The following is a 22,500-nucleotide window of genomic DNA, read 5'->3' as shown; positions in this document are numbered from 1 at the left end:
TCTTCTGCGATTCACATTTTACCTTGAGAAATATCATAATAATATCATTATCTTTGCAGCTGTTGCCTAAGATCAAACAAAGGTTATTATCCCATTCTGCAACACTGATGAATATGTACAACAATGTTACAAAAAATTGGGCATTAACCCTCCCCCAAACAGATGATCCCACAAGTTCTTAATAAACTGCTTGACATTCGTGCCATATTGATACATTTTTCTGTCATCTGATTTTGCAAGAAAGTCCTTGAAACTCAGCTCTCCAACAAGCACCGGACCTCAACGAAGCAATGGTTTGCATGTTTTAACCTTTCAGATAACCATCATCATAAAAAATCATTTCTGAGCATCTAGAACGATTGCTGTAGCTTAATCCTTTGGATCATTTGATGCGGCTTAAAGCATTTAATGAAAAATGGTCACTGGAATGAAGGTGATTGATCAGAAAGCTCCATAAATCGTGAGGTTTTAGTACTCTGGCCACAACTGCTATGTTTCTATCTATGATGATAAATTAGCATTAGATGGAACCTAATGAGTTTACTAAACATTTGGGATTTGTGCTAATAAACTGGCTGGCTGTGAACTAGCAGAAAGAATGAGCAATCCCTGAGCAACCTCTTATCTCTGTAACATGACAGTTAAACCATGCTTCCAATCTGTGATCAATTCATCATCCTAGCACCATTGTACATTCTTCACAAAAAGATAATTACTGCTTCCCTGGATCAGAACACTCATATTTCCTTGGAATTGCAGGTCTTGATAGCAAGCACTGTCACTATATCCGTAACACTTCTTGCTACAGCTCTATTTATGATCATTATTTTTGCCTAAACAAGCCCCCCCCCCCCCCCCCCCCCCCTTCTCAACTTGACCAGCTAGTCTTATTGCAGCAAGAAAACAACTATAAAGAAAACACAATCTCTGTGGAGAGCGTTTCCATTAATTTGATATTGCATGGCACAAGCATCAGCTTTGTACTTTGCTGTGCTCTGTCTTGAGCATAGCCTCAGCAAAGGGAGATATGTAACAAATGTGTGCCAGAGTTGTCTTTTGGGAAAACACAGGAATAGGCATAACCAACTAACTTGAACTCATAATTAACCATTGTATGTTTCAAATGCGCTTGTTGGCTCAAAGAGAATTCAAGTAATTGACTTCCTTAAAAAACAAGATAATGCATTATGTAGTAACAGAAGCCACTAGATTCTACAACAACACTTTATATTTTGACATGCTTTTATATACTACACATGTCTAATTGTCTTGCTACAGAATGGTCAACCATGACTGACCTGAAGCACACACAGTAAATTAACATCACATCACATCTTTAAAACAATGTAAATTAGTTACTGCCCAATGTCTAATAAATGGGAACAAATGTGTCTTGGACTGGAATGGGGTTCTGGATGCTATAATTGCTGGGAATAATTATAATGAGGTCTTAGGAAACACGAGCCTCGGTTCACTTATAATGACAAATAGCCTAAAGCTAGTAAATGTGTTTCAGGCCTCACGAATGGTTGAAGCCAGAAATGCAGCATTTTTTACCATTGAGTTTGCTATATATATATATATATATATATATATATATATATATATATATATATATATATATATATATATATATATATCTCAGATAATGTCATTGTGTAAGCTTGCACAATAGTTATTATTATGAAGTTTCTTAGCAAACAATGGAGCATGCAAATCATTCCATTCCTACAACTAAAATTGACTTTTACACACAATACATAGGGATAGATTTATGAAGGTAGTTACACAAAAACACATTTGCATCTTATAAAACTAATAACAAACAACCTATGCAAAGTCATTAACCTTCTGAGTTGCATGTTATTAGTTTTGTAACATTTACAGTCATAGTTATCAAAAATAGTGCAAATTTTAGGGTGTATAGACTTTGATAAAACTAGCTCAATTTCTGCATGAAAAAAACCTACCTATGGATTGAAGAAACAACAATTCTGAAAATACTTCAGTACCTTAAACAGGATACATGTGTTTTGTTTTTGTTTTGTTTTTCCAAATGATAACCTCTTAAAACTGGCTATATTTAGAAATAACTTGTCGACTTTAATAAATGATGCTTGTTTGCTGCTCTTTTTTGTAGGCTTTCTCCAAATCCATCCTTTCTGCCCCTGGGGCCTTCATCCAGCCAAGGACCAGTGCATTTCTCAACGGTAACTGATGGCTTCAGCCCACTGTCCAGATCAGTGTCCTGTGACCTCAAATTGCTGGGACCAGCACCATATCCAATCCAATCCCTAGACTGTTTCCTAACCTAATCTTTCTGGTGTCACAGTACAAATTGCTACATTTGAAAAATGGAAATAGATGGAGTGGAGTACTCATTGGCAGGATTTCCAATGAGCAAATACCGAGGAAGAAATGACATAAGAGATCCTGCTGAGGGACTACAGCATCCAAGCGTATTGATCTGATTTACAAACCTTTTCTAATGTGAAACAAATGCTATGGGTGTCAATTCATACTGAACCATAAAAACCATTGCATTACTCTCTCAGATTAGATACCGCATGTAACTCTCAGCATGTTTTTATGCAATGTTTTACTGATACGAATGGTTAGACATGACTTAACATTTTGTTTGGCAATTAGAGGGACTTGATAGAGAGTTGTTTTTTATAAAGCCAAAACAACACAAACAAAACCATATTCAAAACATGTATAATTTACTTGAAAAGTTAATGCTGTAGTAGTCTTGCACATCTCATGTTGAAACTTTAGCGAAACCTGTTAAAATGAAATTAACTCAAACGTATCCCAAGCTATCATTTCACATCTTTAGAGAAAATAATAGCAAAAATAATAATTAGAGAAATAAAAACACTCTACAGGCTTGGTGAAAAAGTTAACTCAATATTTAAAGCTACGCTGCTGCATTTTTTGAAAAGCCAGGCTATGCTGTGCAGATTTTATATTCAATAATTAAAGGGTTTTTTGTTTTGTTTTGTTTTTTTGCTCAACCACTGTGTGTGTATAAAAATGCTGTCTCTTTGTATCAGAATAAATTATTTCTGAAAACTGGCACAACTACAAGTTATGAGGAACTAAAAGGAAATCATTCTGAGTGATTTTGATTTTAAATACGCAAATACAGACTTTCACTTTTTTCCCCAGTTTCAATGCTTGAGTTTCTTTTCTTGTGCCTTTCCTTCCCCATGTCCAGATGGACATGAGCTCCAGCAAAGCTCTTTGCATAGTGGCTGCTCACAATGAGAAGCTAATACTGCCATTTGTGCTGGGTGAATCTACTTTGCTACTCAGCAGTGGTGTGTACACCACAGAAGGACTTCACAAATGTTCAGAGGAAATCCTATTCAAATTTGGATTGGTAAAATGCATTCCTGACAATCCAGACAATACCAAGACCAATTCAATTTTACTGGTTGCTATTCAAAAGAAAAGGAACCTGCGTCTGTCCATTGTGCATTAATAACCCTGCTCCAACTGTTTTTTTGTTTTTTGGTTTTTTTTGTCGCTTGCCTAAATGAAGCCTTCTGTGTGGTCACAAGTCCTGCAAGCACACTGAGGGTGAATGTACAGAGCACCAGCAGTGTATTCAGTCCTGGAAAGGGGGAGGGGGTCACTTTTTTTGTCCAGACAATCAAATAAAGTTCTTTTACTGCACATATGTCACAGTCAGATGAACCTAGCCAGAGCAGGCTGATTTGCTTCTCAATAACTCCAGTCAGCCTTTAGATTAGCTTTTAAATGTATTTTTTTTTTTTTTTTTTTTTTTTTTTAAGGAGACTTTTATGGGTGCTGAGGGAGCTTTAGTTAAACCCACTTCTTGGATTACTATTTAAGAAAAAAAAAGTCCTACTTAAATGGTGTTTTAGGATAAGACCAGCTTGCCTTTTTAATTTATCAGTGACGCCAGAGTTTTTTTTTTATTTTTGCATGAATTTGTTGTCCCTAGTATTGCTCTTTGTCTACTCCAGCCCCCATGGCTTTGTTGCTGTCAAACTAGCTTCTTTCAGTTGAAACAGGGAGCGCTGTCTCTGCAAATGAACTGCTCTTTCTCACCAGATGTGTAACCATGTTTCGTCTCACTAGAGACAAGCTGGAGCCGGGTTCTTCCGTTAGCTGGGCCCATGCTACATGTCTTACAACAACACAAATGTAAGTCCCTTCCTTTCCACACATGTTAAACTCATTTCCCAGTGAATTACTGGGAAAATACATCACCATCTTTACCACTTCTGTCAAGTGATGCAGTGTGCTATGGATTCCAGTGTCTGTGTGGAATTCACCCTTTTAAAATACCCTTGTATTATATATATATATATATATATATATATATATATATATATATTAGTATATATATCTATATTATATATATATATATTATCAAATTTTAACAAAAATTGTTCATTTAACAAGTAAAAGTTTCTTAGTACAACTGATGATGGCTTTGATACATTTTAGTACGCAAATATATCATTTTCAAAAAGATCAGCCAAGCATATCTTGTGGTAACTATTCAAACTGATAAACTCAGAGGCAGTGCTTGCATCCTGGCTGTTTGATTGAGGTGAGTGGTTTTAATTTCCTCCCAGTGTAAGCTCTGTAAGGTCTGCCAGATACAGGTTAAGCTCCTTCAGTTTCCACTTCCTGCAGCCCTAACTGTCAATCACATCCTGGTATCCGAGGTGAAAATCTAGATAGGTACGTCTGGGAACTTTTACCTCCTTCAGTGAATCCCCTGCTGCCACCCGTTACCCTTGGAATCCAGTACCTTATAAATTATTCACAGTTCGAAAACCAAATCCACACAACTGCATTTGAGCAGACTGTGAACCCAACAAGCTGAAATCACACTCACAGCCTTTAAAACAAAAGAATCATTGTTTAGGTCCTGTTTGAACAGTTCTCATAAACCTCTTTGCTTCATATGAACTGTTAAGGAAAAAAAAAAGTTCCCATTTACTGATAACAATCACTTTGTTCCTGTGAGCTGCTAGAATACCAGATCTCAGATTGGCTGATTTTTTCCATAACCTAACGCAATTCATCAAAGGCATCCCAACAAAATAACAGGCTGTACTGGTATCTCGTTTTCACCTGATAAGGAAGCAACAGAAGCAGAGGATGGTTTTTATCAGGGTACCTTGCTCAGTATAGTTTTTGACAGCCCTGCTTATTTCCCCTCCCCCATTCCTATTTCCTCTAAAACATAAAAACCATAAACCTCCATGTTCCCTTATACAAGAGTACAGTGTAGGTTAACATGCTTAGGGCAATATGGTGAATATTAGCTTACTAACAAGGCAACTGGAGAGAAGAAATGATTTACTGAAACACAGGCAAGTTAGATAAACAAATCGAAATAGTTATATAGATTTAACCTAACAAACAAGACAAGGCGATACCTAAACAACCAATTTACTCTGGCTTGCTTCAGTGGTTACATTTTGATTTGAAAATGAGTGGTAAGCATGCCATAATTATGTTGGTTAATTTAATTATGTCAGTGAAAAGAGAAAAAAAAAAAAAAAAAAAAACATTTATTTGGTCTGCTTATTATTGTTTGGTTTTTTGTCACTCCATTGAGAGAGGGGTTACTGGTGTGTGTGTGTGTGTGTGTAGGCAGGTATTACTATCAATGTGGGGACAAAATTTGAGAAAATGTCCCCACAAAGATAGTAACTCCTGAAAAAAACGACATTGTGGGGACGTCCCCACTTTGTAAAACACCTTTTTAAGAACAAAATATGCCTTTAAAAAAAAACTAAAGTGTCAAAATATTTAGTTTGTTGTCGACTTTCACCCTGTGTGGAGTTTTGTCTGACTGGAGTTAGAAATAGTAAATAAAAATATAATGAGAGTCAATGAGAAGTCCCCACAAGTATAGGAATACAAACATGAGTGTGTGTGTGTGTGTGTGTGTGTGTGTGTGTGGTATATGTATATATATTTTATATATATATATATATAATATATATATATATATATAAATTATATATATATATATATATATATATGACACGTACACAAACGTCTCTATCTGTCCGACTGTCTGTCAGTAGATTTCTAGATCTATATATGATAGATAGTTAGATACACACACACACACACACAATATATATGTGTGATACACACACACACACACATATATATATATATATATATACACAATTTATTTTTTAAGATTAAAGCCAAGTCTGACATAATATTATTATTACTGAATAGAAAACGCATTTGCATTTAGAAAAATGCTTAAACTCAAATGGAATTATGGCTGGTATTCCTTGGCAATATAGAGTCACTTCTGCCCTCTTCTATTTTTTTCCTGTGGTATATTATTTTGAAGATGGAATAAGTGCTGTTTTTTTTTTTTTTTTTTTTCTTGTAGCACAGTGGTTGGTGAGTTGCTCATAAATAACACAAAGATGTTCACACCTGTGTACTTGTATGGAAACATCTCTGGTAGTTTTACCCTGGCCTTAGATGTATTTCCTTTAGGCCCACTCATTAATCTGAAATATACTGCATCCTTGAAATCAATGCCAGATCTCCAGGGAAAGGTAAAAAAAAAAGACAAAAAATAAATAATATTTACACTGCAGGCTCACAGCTTATTTGTGTAAAAAAATCATTTTACTATCACCTTAAAATGTGAAAACCCAAGCTTGAAGAAAAACTGAGAGACTGAGTGCCCTATACTTTAATGATTACAAACATCTTGAGGGAAAAGTGAGAAGAAGAATTAACACTAAATCTGCTGCTTTAATTACATTATGCAGATGCAGTGAAAACATGTCATTTAAGAAGTTAATAAACAGACCCCCGTTTTGCAGGTTATCCAAATGCTGCCTCATTGAAACCCCCCGGATCCCAGGCTGATGTGTAATTAAAATTATTTCAAAAATCCTCCTTGACAGTCCGAGACTTAGCCAAAATGTAAATGACGTTAAAGGAGACAATGAATTAAATTTTGTTTAATGTCCCTTTTTGCAGATCCTCATTTACATAGCATTTTTAACAAAAGCGATGACCTTATAAATGCTGGCATTTGTACAGCTTCCACAGAGTCGGATTTAATCATGCTTTTGCAAAGCCATAAGGGAAAACGCTTTAAGTTTTCTGGTTGGCTGTGGAGAAGAAACAAAAACACTGGTTTTGGTCAAATGTTTATTCTTCCTGCTTCTGAAAACAACCTGACAAAAGATGCAAAGGTCTGGGGAATAACCCGATGGCTGTTTGTAAGCTCTGGTAATAATCACACATAATTGTTTGGAAATATACCTAATAAAAATATAATGAATGTTAAGTAAAATCAGCATTAGGCACAAATTACATGATGTTAATATGTGAACAGGTGCAAAAGGCTCTTTAAATGAGGCAAATGAATAAAATATCCCAAAGCACAACTGTGTGCACTGACAAAAAAAGTCAATCACATGAATTATTCAGCAACTGGTCTGCCAGTATAGGTCAGTTTTCTTTGACCTTTGTGACAGGAAGTGAAAGGAAGCACCCTCACTACGAAAACCCCAATCATTCTTTAGCTACTTGCCTATTATTACTCTGAAGATGTAAACTACAGGTGTACATCAATCTATACCAATATTATTAATTGCACTCCATGTATTGCTGAACCTGGCACATCACATGTTAGGCCTTTTGTTATGTCAGCAAGAGGCTAAGTGTCTCTGAATGAAACAACAGTATTTTTCTGTCAATAGTATTAATAATCTATTAGGTCTGAGGTCAGTTTGCAAATATTTAAAGATCCTTCAGGGTTGAAATTCTGAAGCAGCTGTTAAATCTGAGAAAACTTTTTTTTTTTTTTCAAAAATTGAAACCTATAACAAACTCCAAGAGAAAATTGGATAAACAGATGTCTGGCTTCATTACAGGAAAATAGGACACATTTGGAATGATAAGTCTCCTAAACTCCGTTGAAAATGCCAGATCCGTGAGGATGCCAGTTACGGCCCAACAAGATGCCAGCTAACAGTATGACTGCCCCTCGTACCATCTGGGAAAATGTTGCTGAGCATGCTATTGATAATGGATCGCAAGCCTGTTTAACATGCCCTAGCGCCACCACCAGCACCCTCAACAATAAGCTGCAGTTAAATGTTTTGATTGTAACGTAATCAGACCTCCCTTGTCTGACTCAGCAATCAGTCTTTTCAGTTTTCAAGAGTTGGACACTGAGACCATACATTCTACCCACATAGGGAATGGAAAAGTCAGAGGATGTACCTTACCAGGAATTTCCATACCCAGCAATAAACATGCTATTTTTTTTAAAATAATTTTACACCACTGTTTTAACAGTGTAGGGGCTATCTTGTAATCGTTTATATTCATTGGAATGTTATGGGTGCAATAGGATAAAATGATCTGCTCATAGTTGTGATATGTAGACAATGGGAGTTCCTAATGAGGAACATCTGCTTTTGTGCTTTCACAGAACAGTTCACTCCGCTATGAAAATGATACTCCCGTCCTATTCAGCATAACCACAAAGAAGACACAGGCTTTTTTCTCTCTCATTTGAGGTTCTCTTTATATCAATACAATATCCATTGCTATTTTAGAAATGCACTGTAGTGGGATATTCTACACTGAAATCTATTTTGTCCAAACACAAAGCCAAACAATTAATACAAAAGCACAAAAGTGATTCAAGTATCATCTGCATATAATATTTTAAATGCACTTTATAATATTATCAGATATAGCATTACTGAGGGAGAGCTGATATAAAATACTGTAACAGATTGTGGGATATATAGCACAGATTGCTTATATACTGTATTTCAAAATGTCAGTCTTTTACATTATGACTGACAACCCCTTTGATTTGAAGGTTGCCTTGGCTTGAGCTGGAACAAATATGTAGCCATAGATTTCAATTCAAGATTGAATTATTGGTTCATATACTCTGGACAAATATGCCTTATCTGCTAGTAGCCTGCTAAATGTGTTTGTGGGCTACAAACTACTGAAGCATGGTCCTTATGATTATTTTTATTGCCAACTAACCATATGATAGGCGCTTATTGGGAAACTATGTACTCCTTAAGCCAGGAAAATAAAAATGTTTACTCACAATCTTGTTTCTTATTTTTTAAATAATAATAATAAATACAAAAATAATTTTAAATTTATTAAGAGACATAAAAATACAAGATAGATAAAATAATTAAAAAACATGTGTTTAAATTCTAAACATACTAGGTATTTACACAACACATGTTTTATTTAAAAAACTAATGCTTATCTCATCTTGCGTCTTCACAGAATATGAGTACAATCCTTCCAAAACTCTCACATACTTAAATAGAGAAACATGTTGGAGATTTTTCATGAATAATTAACTAATTTCAAGTATTTATGCTAGGCACAAATGGAACCAAAAAGTCCATTATTTAAATAGACATGACAAAACCATTCACAAAATGTTTTCTGATTAATAATAGCAATAAAAATATGTTGGTTTTTATTCGACGGTCTTAAAGAAAAGTGCGTTGGTTTTTAGCATTTTAATTTGTAGCTCAGCTCAACTAGGATGGAGAATATTTTCAAAAATGCAGCATGAATCTGTACAATTTCATAGAATGATTATATATATATATATATATATATATATATATATATATATATATATATACATACATACATACATACATGCATATGGAATGTTAAAAAATGTTAAACTAGGCAAAAACGACTGATATCTCTGTATTGGTTTTCATAGAATCAATCCCTCAATGTTCTTTGTGGTGTAACACCCCCCACCCCTCCCCCGCTCCGCCCAGAGTGATGGCAACAACTGGTCAGTGCTATATGATTACTAATAAGAGAGCTGTTCACTCTGTTAGATACCAAACACTAAGCAAACAGTTATTCCAGCTAGTCAAACATTAGCATTGCTCTCCACTGGTGGTGCATATTTTGCCCGGCTTAACTCTTTTCCTGGTTTAATTTTTCAGTCACTGGACAGCAAAGTTCATGATCAAAAGATAACTCCATAATGAAAGCTGCAGAAATCCTAAGCGTGCTTCAAAACGATCTAAACCCCTGTGCTCACAAAGCTGGTGTCATCCATGCACTGTTCAGAGGCATTTATTACATGTGGGTGCTTGGTTCTGAATGCATTGAGCAAGCCAGGCTTGTTTTAACAAAACTGCTGCTAACAGGCCCTTCAACAAAATAACTCCTGACTGTCATGTGCTGCAGTGTCTACCGTAATTTAATCTTCTCCTGGGACTTCATTTTAAAGCATAATCATTCTCCAAGGACAATTAGCCAAACATCAAATTTATATATGAATAAAGAAAGAAGCAAAACTCTTGCAGCACTGAAATAATTATGAGTTTGTGAAATTCCAGCATTACCAGATCCAACCTATCTAAGATAAAAAGAGCAGTGTCTATAATTAGCTTCAATTACCACAACTTTTGGTTTACTTGTGACTTGGTCAAGTTTGAACATATCATAACAGCTGGAATTATGAAAACTTGAGACATGTTTTGCAACTAATTGATTGTAGATCAGATATATACAACAGATGCAAAACTTAGAGAACAAGCCAAACCTTTAACGAAAATAACAACAAAGGGGATAAAAAAAAAAAATAGGGCAGAATGGAATAAAATACTTGTTAGCAAATTAAGAAGAATCATTTTGTGGCACATTTCTGCACTTAAAGCCCAAAACTCTCTAGGCATGAACTGCTTCTCAGAGCAAGAGTAGTGGCAGCTGAAACTGCTTCCCCTGACAACTCGCAAGCAATTACTGAATCCCCACAGAGTATGCCACCAGGTTTCCAAGTCAACTCACCTGTGCATGATAACGCACGAGAACAACAAATGGGACAATGCACAAAATGAACTGAACACAGCCTACAGAACATGGCGGCACTAGGTACCAAGCAGTATAAGAAAGGAAGATACATGGTGCCTACCTGTCAATGATGACAGGGTCTGAGGGGGTTTCATTCCTGTTGCCGCAACTTTTCTTGTCACAACACCGGCTGCAAGGCACAGTAAATACAATACACATATGCATAAACATTTACAGTGATGTAGTGTGCTTTGCAGACTTTTACAAACATTACGTTTTTCAAAAACATCAGCTTGTCCTTTTGTAACTCAAGGTTTTAAAGAATGGTATCCACTGGAGGGTGCCAAGTAAACAGAAAGTATTGCAGTGATGCTAAAGGATGGAAAACAACATGTTTTGGTGTTTGTCTTTGCAGTGAACTGAGAAGAAGTGGAGGCAGGAGGCTTGGGAATAACTTTTCACAGCTTCAGCTTTTGTTTACCTCTAATTGTCAAGCTGTTATTTCTGGAGAAGATGCAAGATGCCACCTTCAACCAATATTTCTGTGGGGCATTTATTAATTACAAGCTCAAAATACTCCATCCATCTCACACAAAGTGATATCTGTTTTCTAAGCCCACCTCAAGTCCATTATTGAAACTTTAATTAAAGCAGAAATGAAACATAAATGTTATGCATCTTGCATTAAAAAAAAAAACATACTTGTATAATGGTTACATGTCTAAATTAGCTAAACTAACACCATATGGTAGGCAAAGTATATAAAGCCTTTTAAAGCTGGCAGCTAAAGTGATTAAAGAAAGTCTACAGTCTTCCGCTCGCAGCTTAAATCACATCTGTGCACTTTCCATGTTAACTGCAGTACATGCAAAAGTGGATAATAAAGAAATTCCACTGTATTGGTTATAATTTATATTTATTACCTGCTATGAGAAAAAGTCAGCTTTTGTATATTAGCGCTGTAATAATATGTCTGTAAAAAAATGGTATTTAGGCAATAAACACAATAGAAAGGAATAGTATGCCCCTTAGAGTATGACGCCTGTTACTGTAGCCTACAATTCCACACAGCACTTCCCTATTATCCCTCTTCCAACAAGCAACTATATTCCTCACACATACAAAGTCAATGATGCATTTTTGCATTTGCCATGCAGGGGTGAAACTCTCGTGGCAGAGAAAACAGGTGGAAAATTGCTCTTCTGACACAGATCTCAAGTAATGTGTATGCTATCTAACAACAATGTGAACAATGCATCAGTGCTCCAGAGAAGAGGTTAACAGACAGTATCAAAATCCAATTCTCACATACATGAGCTCAGTAATAAGTACAAAAGAGTTCCCCTTTTTATATCAATAACAGAAAATTATATATCAGGAGGAAGCTAGTGCTTTAATAGTGAGTAGTAAAATGATGCTGAATGATCTCTGACTCCAATAGCATCAATGGCAGATGCATACACTATGGCCCGTTTTCATTTTTGAATATATTGCAGTCACATGGGCAACATATTAATCTGCTTCAGTGAACAGCTGGTTGGGTTTATCCTCTTCATCTATTAGGGGAAACAATAACGCTACTTCCTTTAAAGCTTAGTGGATAGCATTCTGTATTTCATATCATGATAAATAATGCATTTTGTATTTAAGTACCACATTTGCATTTTATTATATCCCCACTAAAGGTGAGAATTAATGTATGCTTATTCTAGCTATTTATTAAATCAAAACATATTGGCAAATGATTCTAACTAACGTGTTGTAAATATCTCAAATGAAAAATAATAGGCTACGTTGAATCACTTGTCTACTTTTCATTAGTAACGCCAGGCATGGGAATTTGGTCTATTGCAAAATCTTCGCTGGGGTTATTTACTGAACAGATACACTACGGTCTATAGCGTAAGAACTCTATAGCTCTCGTTTCGTCTTAATTCTTAGTGAATATGGCACCAACTGGGATAAGCTTACACTAAATAATTGTTTTAGTGACGATTAATTATTTCCGGGATATTCAAATTAATCAAACTGTGTAGTATCGTGTTTTCCTTGATAAATCCCTCAATGACATTCATACCAAACTTTTTTTTTTTTTTTTTTTTTTTTTTTTTTTTTCTTACCTGCACATAATTTCATGTGTAAGAAGAACTCGGCACATTTCAGGATTTTTGTCTTGACCTTCATAAATAATTGCCTAAAATAATTAAAATAAAAAAGGAAATATTTAGGTTGTTCATTAGAAAATAAATAAACAAATAAATAAAAACATGTATAAACCACAGTGTTAATTAGTTTCATTTCATGATTAGATCGTAAAACGCGTATTGACGCAAAAAATAACACGAGAATACGCAACTGATTTCACTTCAATGGCGTGGCAAATATCTCCAATGGGATTTTAATTTCTATATATGTAACACTGTTTTTTTTTTGTTTTGTTTTGTTTGTTTTTCCTTTTGTTTTGTTTGTGTGTGTGTGTGTGTGTGTGTGTGTGTGCCATTTCGTATAGGTTGATTTAGAACGGCGCATAGTGTTATAAACAAACAGAAAAACATTGTATAAAAGAGTACAACAAAAAATGATACATATTTAAATATAATTATTAGTACAAAGTCCCTTCAATCAGTGTACTGTATTAAGGGCATCCCGCCCTTGGGTTAAATAAGGTTGCCCCAGAACTATTATATATCCGTGTTATAAATATTTGTACAGGAAACTGAAATCCCAGCATAGCAATGCCATTTTTGTGGTAGCGTATTATTCCAGCATTAAATATATAACATTCCTACAGTGTTTAAGAGAAAGGTTTACCGGTATGTTCTAGGCGCTCCTTTGTTTAAGAAACCGTTGTTTACTCCCACTGTTAAAAACGTCATCATCAATGATAAACATATATTGAAAAATATGAAGCGGAAAAAAGAAAGAAAAAAAGAAGAAGAAAACACAGAACTGAAATAATAATAATAATAATAATAATAATAATAATAATAATAATAATAATAATAATAATAATAATAATAATAATAATACAGTGTGAGCAAACATGCAAACGAGAATGTGTGTGATGTCAGATGTATAGTTTTAAATGGTATTATGTGAAGATGGCGTTTCAGTGGGAGCACTGCACATTGTTATAAAACGATCACTTGTTAAATAGCTAATGGAGTTTTTCATTAGATGCAGAAGGGCGCTTCAATAGTACCCATAACCGTACGCATCAATATGGTTATAATTTGCAGATATTTGAGGGGGGGGTGAGGTATGGGGGGCGGGAGGCCTGCTAATGGGCAATCTGTTGTTTATTTTGAGCTGCTAACAATGATTTTTCTCTGCAAAAAAGCGATGTCTGTGTGTACGGTTGAGTAATTTGTGAGCATTGGCTCAAACAGATGGCGCAGAGCTGTAGGTGCGTTTGCCTTCAGTTCGTTCTCTCTCTCTCTCTCTCTCTCTCTCTCTCTCTCTCTCTCTCTCTCTCTCTCTCTCTCTCTCTGCTGTAGTAGAACACTCCACAGTGCTTGACTGTACACAGTCTGAACGCGCGCGTTGCTTTACTACTCAACTGAGCGCATCAACAGACCTGCTCTACGATTGAGCTATTGGAAATTCTAGCCTATAATTACTCATCTAACATGATCTACATAAACAAGAAAGACAAAGTCTAAAGTGATGGCGACACTGAACGCTAATACGCAGCTGTAACCTAAAGAAACACAATATTAGGCTCTCTTCATTATAGGGTTGAATAATATTTTATTCACTCATACCGAAAGGACACACATCAATGACTGGAATGAATTTATGCTTTTATTGTAGCCTTTTATTTGTATAATGGTTATAACAGATGCTATAGAACATTTCCTATTTTTTTACACCCTTAGTGTAATTGTTAGCACTGTTTATACGTGTAGCTCAAAGTCAGCTTTTTAAAATCCTACTCGAGCGAGGAAGTTACTAAATACAACTTATGAAACGTGTTTTCGCTCCTGTGAACCCTCCTGTCGGTAGGTGATTTATTTCTTTTCTTTTCTTTGTGTTTGTAGCAGATACAGAAATCCATAAACTGACGGTTCAGCGCCATTGACTCTTTGATGACTTATAGGGCTATTTTGCGTCAATGAAGTGAGAGATTAAACGCTTTTAATTTCGGAATTATTTCAGCTGCAACACTAGCGGTAATAATAATAATAATAATAATAATAATAATAATAATAATAATAATAATAATAATAATAACAGCATTTAAACCTAGCCACTTAACCTTTCTATTCAGCGAAAGTGGCTATGTATATATACCTCTTAGTGATTTCCGAAAACATTTAGCTCCTGTATACAAAGGAAATAAAACACGTTGTCAACGCAAGAGCGATCCACAGTCTGCAAGGGCTTTTCTTTCTGCAAGCTATTGAAATAATGACTAAGGGTAAAAAGCTTTGGTCTTTGCCAGAACGATTTTAGCATGCTTGTCAACCCTGCGTATCTTTAAACACGAAATCATTTAACTGTGTGACCATTTAGAGTTTTTACACGACGGTGGAAAAAAAATATTGTTACATGGCCACAAATGAAGTAGAGACTACAATAATATAAACTACGTGTCAAAAGTTTCATGTTGTGTGATTTTTAGGAATTAGAAGATAACGGTTTACAAAAACACAATAGTCTGACAGGACTCCATCTTCCCTAACAATATTATTATACAGCTTCTCTCAGTGTATTTGGGCTGTTATAGGCCTTCCCTGCAAATTATTATTATTATTATTATTATTATTATTTATTATTATTATTATTATTATTATTATTATTATAAACTGCTACGGAGAAAAAAAAAAACATTAATTGGCACACCGAACCAGTTAGTTTTCTTTGGAAATGCCAAAATAAAGTTTAAAATGAAATTGCTACAATGAAATACTACCGTATGTGTTCTTTGGGTCTTTATCAAGAAAGATTTGAAGGGGTATGCCCTAGAAACCCTGCGTAATCCGACTTCCACGAAATGGATGGGTAACTACATACCTCTGAGCATTTCCAGCTTCAATTAAGGAGACGGGTTCTATTGTGAATGTACAGACCTAACACGAGGGGAAAGAAGTCGACGGTTGATACTCAAAACACAATAGGAGCTAACTTTGAAAAGTATCTGTATATATATATATATATATATATATATATATATATATATAGTATATATATATATTATATATATATATATATATATAATATATAGAAATTTTTATCAAAATTAGGCGCACTTATTTCTAGTTGAATGTAGGCCTATTATATTTGCACAGAAAATCGAAAATATAATTTTTGCACAATCACATGTAGCCGACTATAAATCCACAAATCCGCAACAGCAGTTACAAAATGCATCCGTTTCTATTAAACATGTATAGGGCAACTCTTTTTTTTTTTTTTTTTTTTTCAATTAAAAACGTAATAAGCCGATGCTCAGAAATATCAGCTGGTATACAATGCTTGATAGTTTCAACATGTTTCATTTTGTTTTTAACTGAAAAGAAGCGTGCGTTTCCAATGTTGCAAGTTTGTTTATAAAGCTTCAAACAAAATGAAAGTTTGAAAAGTTCCTCACCTGCTTTGTCATGGAATCGATTAGTCGTACGAAAAGATCCTGTTCTGTTCTAACACCTGGAAACAAGTTCAAAGAATATCAAGCAGTGAATGTATTATTTCATATGAACATGCACAATACCCATTGCATTGATCGTGGGAAAATAATATTACCCTATCGCTTACTCTACGGCAAAACACAAGCAATACATTTCCAATTAAAATGCGTGCATTTAAACAAGGCACTTTAACATGGCCAACTGCTTCTGTTTTAACTGCAACTGTGTATTCGGTCGCATAAAATATGCCATAGAACAGGCATTTTAATGTGATTAGTATTAAATAAATAAATAAAATAAAATAAAACACACACACACACACATCTTTTTCCTATTTTTTTCTTAACATTCCATTCTAATAATTGCAATTAATTGCATGTGCAACAAAGGAACAAAGGAGAGCATTTAACATATATATATATATATATATATATATATATATATATATATATATATATATATATATATATATATATATATATACACACACACACACACACACCAAAAAAACATGTTCCCTTTTAATGCGCTCTTTAAAACAGCTGTAATTGTGTTAAGTACAGTTGACATCGTGAGGAATTTAGTATAGGTATTTAGTTTCATTGCACTTACCATTGCTGTATAATAACTGGAGTTTGTAATGAATTCCATTGTTAGTTTTTTCATTGTTTGGCTCCTGTAAATAATTATCAGTAATTACTGGTTGGTATTCAGAATCACACTTCCTAATGTTACTCTGATCAATTAGTGATTACTTCCAATGCGATATAATATATAATAACACAGACACACACACAGACAGTATTTGGAAATGATGCTAAATACACAACGTTATTTTTATTTATTTATTTTTTTGTCTTTCTCCTGAAGCAGAATGATGTTACGACTACATGTGGTTTGGCCACCTCTGGAGTACGGTTATGGCATTCAGTGTTTATCTTAAAAGTTAAAAATATAACTAATCGTTTTGAGTAATAATCCAAAGTAGCGCTTACTTTATCCTTCTCCACAAAGTCCACATAAGCTGTCCTTTCAATCTCCACTGGTTGTCCTTGTCTGTCATAGAGAGCCAGGACGAAGTGGAAAAAATTTGATTTTCTGAGGTTGGAAGGCGGCTGTTTTTCATAATGTGCCCGAGCCAAACCCACACCGCTGCGGGGAGAAAACAAGACCATCTCGGTTAATTGTAGAAGACACTAGAGATAGATGGAGCTGATGAAAACATTGGAGACGGGGAAGCACTTTGGGAGACAAGAGATTTCTTGATTTGTCACTATAACAGTAATATGAGGTAATGAAAGGGAAAAAGCTGAAGAGAGCATGGGGAGATTGTAATTGATACAGAGTAGTGAGGGGATTTAGGGTCGATATGAGAAATACATTAAAAAATCTGATGATTTGGCATACATACCTTTGGGCGGCTGTGTTAGCATCCACTACCCCAGCAGTGTGCATCCATGATCGGACTGGATTCATCCCACTTCCCAGCGGTTCCTCTTTCATCGTCGTCCCACCTCTTGGTATATTTTCCTGAATCCCAAACATTAAAACAAATTTCGTGCAAAACCAGCTCCTACAAAGGGGTTAGGATTAAGGAAATGTCAGATTCTCTTTTTTTTTTTCCTTGGCGATTGGAAGATAAGAGATGACTTTGCTCTTGCGATCAGCAGGAGAAAAGCCCAGTTCAAGTCTTGCTTCCTTCTTCAATCTGTCCTGATTTGGCACGACATAAACAATTTACTCAGAGTACTGTACTTCAACAGCTAGTTAGACCGCGATGCTTTCGTTTGAGAAGTAGTGCAACAAACGGGAAATCGGCTTTATATATATTAAAAAAAGAGAGAAATATTGTTGTTTCTTGTGTTTTGTTAGTGTTCTCAATGTGGTGTCATCCTACAACAGCATCAAAAAATCTTCAGGACACTGCTGAATCGACCACTTCTGGCAAGGCGCTCCTGCTTCAAAAGACAAATAAACGAAAAAATGATTACCATGGAGGTGTTCTCGGACACAGGAGAGGTTCATGAGGGGCCTTTAGCGTCTTGCAGAATGGATGGAAGGATACACAACTCAGCCCTCTATCCCCTAGGAATGGAACCTTTCCCGGGAGCCAAAACTCTAAACCCACGGGAACAGCAGTCAGAATCTGACGTTCGGTGGGCGGAGCTTTGACCAAATAAGGAAGCCTGACAATTCCTTCCCACTAGCGCTCCACAGCTTGCCCAGCACTGACTGATCGTTGCAACCTGAGAACACGCGCTGCACTTTTTCTTACATTGCGGTGAGATTTTTTTTTTTTTTTTTTTTCTGCAAATCAACAACCAATGAAGTTATTATTCACCAACACAAATCCTCAAGGAAAAAAAAAAATACACAGCCAATGTGAAATGTCTGTCTGCCAAAAAGTTATGGAACTAAATTGAATCTGAAATGTTTCTGTAAACACTTTACACATCTAGGTGTTGTAAATAATCGATATGAAAATAAATAATTTGATAAAGTAATAATCAATAAAGAAATTGAACGCAACAAAAGTCGAATTAAAAAAATAAAATAAAATAAAGTAGATTAAAAAAAAAAAAAAGCAATAGCCGCGCTAATGAAAAATCATTGCAAATTAGGACGGGATTCTGAGATCTGCTACGGGGCAACACGTTCATACGTATTTTGACTAGTTTGGATTTTTTTTTTTTTTTTTTTTTATAACTTATTCCCAAGTTCTATCTTTTTGTCATAAAGTGACAATTAAAAATTTTAAAAAAAATGTACAGATAAATGTTATTGCACAGCAATAATATTGTTTAAAAAATGACATATTTGTATTTTAATGCAAGACATATCTTCAATTAAACATATTAAATACTATCGCGGTACCATATATATACAACAAATGACATCAAGTTGGCATTTTATCATATCACATACAGGTGTCTTTTTTTTCTTCGTTACTATTTCTTCCTATTGTTTTGTAGGTTATTCATACGTTTGTCAAAAACTGCTTTTACAAATCCGTGTGTGTAAACTTTCATGGGGGGGGGGGGGGGGGGGGGGGGGGGGTGTTGTTTTTTTTTTTTTTTATTATTATGGCTTGCTTAAATACTCAAATCACCCTTTTATCAGAACGGATGAGCTAGCAGAACCAATGAAATCAGTGTGGATATCCGTCAATTAAAGACTTTCCCAGAGACATACGCGCAAAACTGTAAAATGTTATTTATTACATCTTAATGTAGGTATTTAAATTAATTTAATTTAAAACTATTTCATGTTACCCAAAGAAGTGGACCCTGGGGATACACGAAGGCTGTCGTCCTAACCTACCTTCTTTCCTGTGGAGCCGACCCGGGCTTTCTTTGATAATAATAAAAAAAGACTTGGGGACAATCATAGCGTTGAATGACGAGGTTTTTTTTCACCCTTGTATGTTAGCACGTCCCGTCTTTTGTCAATTGGAATGGTGTGTATGTTAATATTTTAAGGAATCGGTGAAAATCGAAGTCCGACTTGTGTTATCAGGGGACCCCAACCCTCCGCTGAGGGGCGAGGAAAAGAAGAGAGATGTTTTCAAAAGCAATCTATTTTGCTGGTGTTCGGGGTTAATGACTATCGCCAATGATAAGTGAATTATCAAAGCTGTTGCTCTTGCCCGATCTCAAAATCCATTTCATTGCCCGGTCGTCTAATTAAATACGTAAGTATAATAAAATCCTATTTTATGACGATTTGAGGGTAATAAGATTAGTCTTCAGAAGCGATCCTCACACTTTATACAACTGTCTTCAGAATTTTGAGTTTTACAGAAAAAAGGGAAGAAAATAGGGTACACGGAAATATAAATGTTTAATATGCATGGTGAACGTATTTTTTTCAATCTAATTTTCACCAGATAATTAGAATATTATGAGACAGGCGTACGCTTTTCAAGACGTACTGCGACTAATAATAATAATAATAATATAATAATAATAATAATAATAATAATAATAATAATAATAAAAACTACGATGAAAGTCGTGTAGACTAACTAAAAAGCAACCATTGTTTAAATGTTTTGTTTAATTTAAATCTGCAATAAATACATTAGAAGTACAGTATTATGTTTTTTTTTTTTTTTATGACAGTTTTATTTCTGTAATTAATTCTAGACATATCCGATATGTCACGTCATATATATTTTTCCCTTTTAAAAAAGGGAAAATGTGTGTGTGTGTGTGTGTGTGTGTGTGTGTGTGTGTGTGTGTGTGTGTGTGTGTGTGTGTATATATATATCTATAGATATATATATATATATATATATAGTATATATATATATATATATATATATATAGATTATAGGAAGTTAGAAAATGCATATTGCTTTGAGTCATTTACTTTAATACAGATTACACGCGCCAAGGCGATTTAAATCTGATTACCAAATTAGCAGGTTTTAAAATAAATCCTTTTAAAGCTGATACTGTTGACTGGATAGGGAGAAAAAAAAAAAAAAAAACTTCCACAAACCCATTACGTAGGTAACGATCCTGTCCTAAAAAGGAGTTTTAAACGTTATTTGACAACAAATGCAGCTGCCCCACTATTTTGGAAGATATTAGGCGAAAATGAATGCAAATCTGTGTTCAGAAGCCATCTGGCCAAAAATAGGGAATCAGCTGCTGTTCACAACAGGCTCTGAGGTTGAATGTATTTCAGCTCATTTTCCAGGATCATCTGGTACTGCACCCAAAGCGTGGACAATACGGTCTTTATTATTCACCAACTTTATTTATTTATTTATTTATTTATTTATTTCACCTAGACTCTGCTAAACTGCATGATAAAAGGTGCATTTAATGAGACAACATATAATAACGATGCGTTGGCATTTCAATTTTAAATCTGAAAAAACATGTAGTTATAATGTTAATTCACTGGGTACTGTAAACAGGTATATTTTAAATTAATGAATTCAATTTGACATAAAATCCCGTGTTTTTCATGTTGCTGGTGTTGTAGCATTTTGCATATTGGGATTATTTTGGCATCATTAACTCCATGCAAGCATGCATCACGCTGGTTAAAAATGAGACCAGAATACTGGCCATGTTTTCAAGTAGTTATTAAGTTTTCTCAAGTAAAAACACAATTCTGTCCAAACAGGTTTGTTTATGTGTTGTTGTTTTTATTTTTGTTTTGTTTTTTGTTTGTTTTTCTCATGAATCAACAGTGCATTTGTTGCTGCTGCAGAAGGTGTAAATTTTGCACATACTTAAATAATGCAAATATACACACAACATTTCTAATGATTACATTCTAGTTTGTATTGCTTCCTCTTAGATGCTGTGCACTCTATAAATCATCGCGCAGGCTGTGGGTTTAGTCCTTGTGTCGATGATGTAAGATATAATTTTAAGAAGTGTGCTAATAGTGAATGCTGAACAAAAGAAAAGTTAGTCGTGCAGAAGGTGTGTGGGTTTGAATAAGATTTGCTTGGTGTTGCCAAGACCTCCCGAAGTAACGACCCTCCTTCTTATTGTATGTGAAGTGTTCCTTTTGTGTAGATTTACGGGGTGAGGCTTCAATGATCCCCCACAAATTTGCATTTAAATAGCGACATCAAGCGATTCGCGTGCCACACACCAGTGGGCTCCCAGATGTCAAGGCAAAGTCAGTCAGATGGCCATTGCCCAGCTGTCCTCCTAAACATCATACCAAAGCATGAAGAAACCTTAAAGATACAGGAGTTTATTTTGTTTGTATTGTACATTTCACCAAATATTCCATGCGTTTTAAAGATTACAAAAATTCAGTCGGTTGAGTAATCATATAAAAAAGCAATTCTAAAATAACACCACGACTTTCTTGTTCTGATATTGTACTTTCACTGGTCAAGTTCAATGCGAAAGTCGTTTTAACACAATGAAAATGGTGCACTGTTTCATTTTTCAAAACTGCTCGAAAATATATGAAAAAATCAAGAGCACAATATTGCAAAGAGCGAATGGATGCTAAATGTATTGATTTATTTGTATTT

At 34.9% G+C, this 22,500-nt stretch overlaps 1 protein-coding gene across 14 annotated transcripts in view; it reads right to left on the bottom strand.

The window, feature by feature from the left end:
* Positions 1 to 18,711, bottom strand: part of LOC121325767 (transcription factor COE3) — a 90,421-nt gene extending 71,710 nt beyond the window's left edge. For 5 of the 14 annotated variants that reach the window (XM_041268762.1, XM_041268763.1, XM_041268765.1 and 2 more), the window contains exons 1-6: positions 17,899 to 18,708; positions 17,483 to 17,639; positions 17,100 to 17,163; positions 16,451 to 16,506; positions 12,978 to 13,051; positions 10,979 to 11,047 (exon numbers count right to left, since the gene is read on the bottom strand). In XM_041268762.1, coding sequence (XP_041124696.1) covers positions 10,979 to 11,047; positions 12,978 to 13,051; positions 16,451 to 16,506; positions 17,100 to 17,163; positions 17,483 to 17,639; positions 17,899 to 18,032 — 554 coding nt within the window. In that variant the 5' untranslated portion in view covers positions 18,033 to 18,708. Of the gene's footprint in view, positions 1 to 10,978; positions 11,048 to 12,977; positions 13,052 to 16,450; positions 16,507 to 17,099; positions 17,164 to 17,482; positions 17,640 to 17,898 lie in introns of all 14 variants that reach the window. The other 9 variants (XM_041268761.1, XM_041268756.1, XM_041268764.1 and 6 more) reach the window with 4 other exon arrangements.
* Positions 18,712 to 22,500: the final 3,789 nt, after the last annotated feature.

The sequence above is a fragment of the Polyodon spathula genome, chromosome 13 (genome assembly GCF_017654505.1).
Source record: "Polyodon spathula isolate WHYD16114869_AA chromosome 13, ASM1765450v1, whole genome shotgun sequence".
NCBI lineage: Eukaryota > Metazoa > Chordata > Actinopteri > Acipenseriformes > Polyodontidae > Polyodon > Polyodon spathula.
This window is presented reverse-complemented; position numbering and strand designations above follow the sequence as displayed.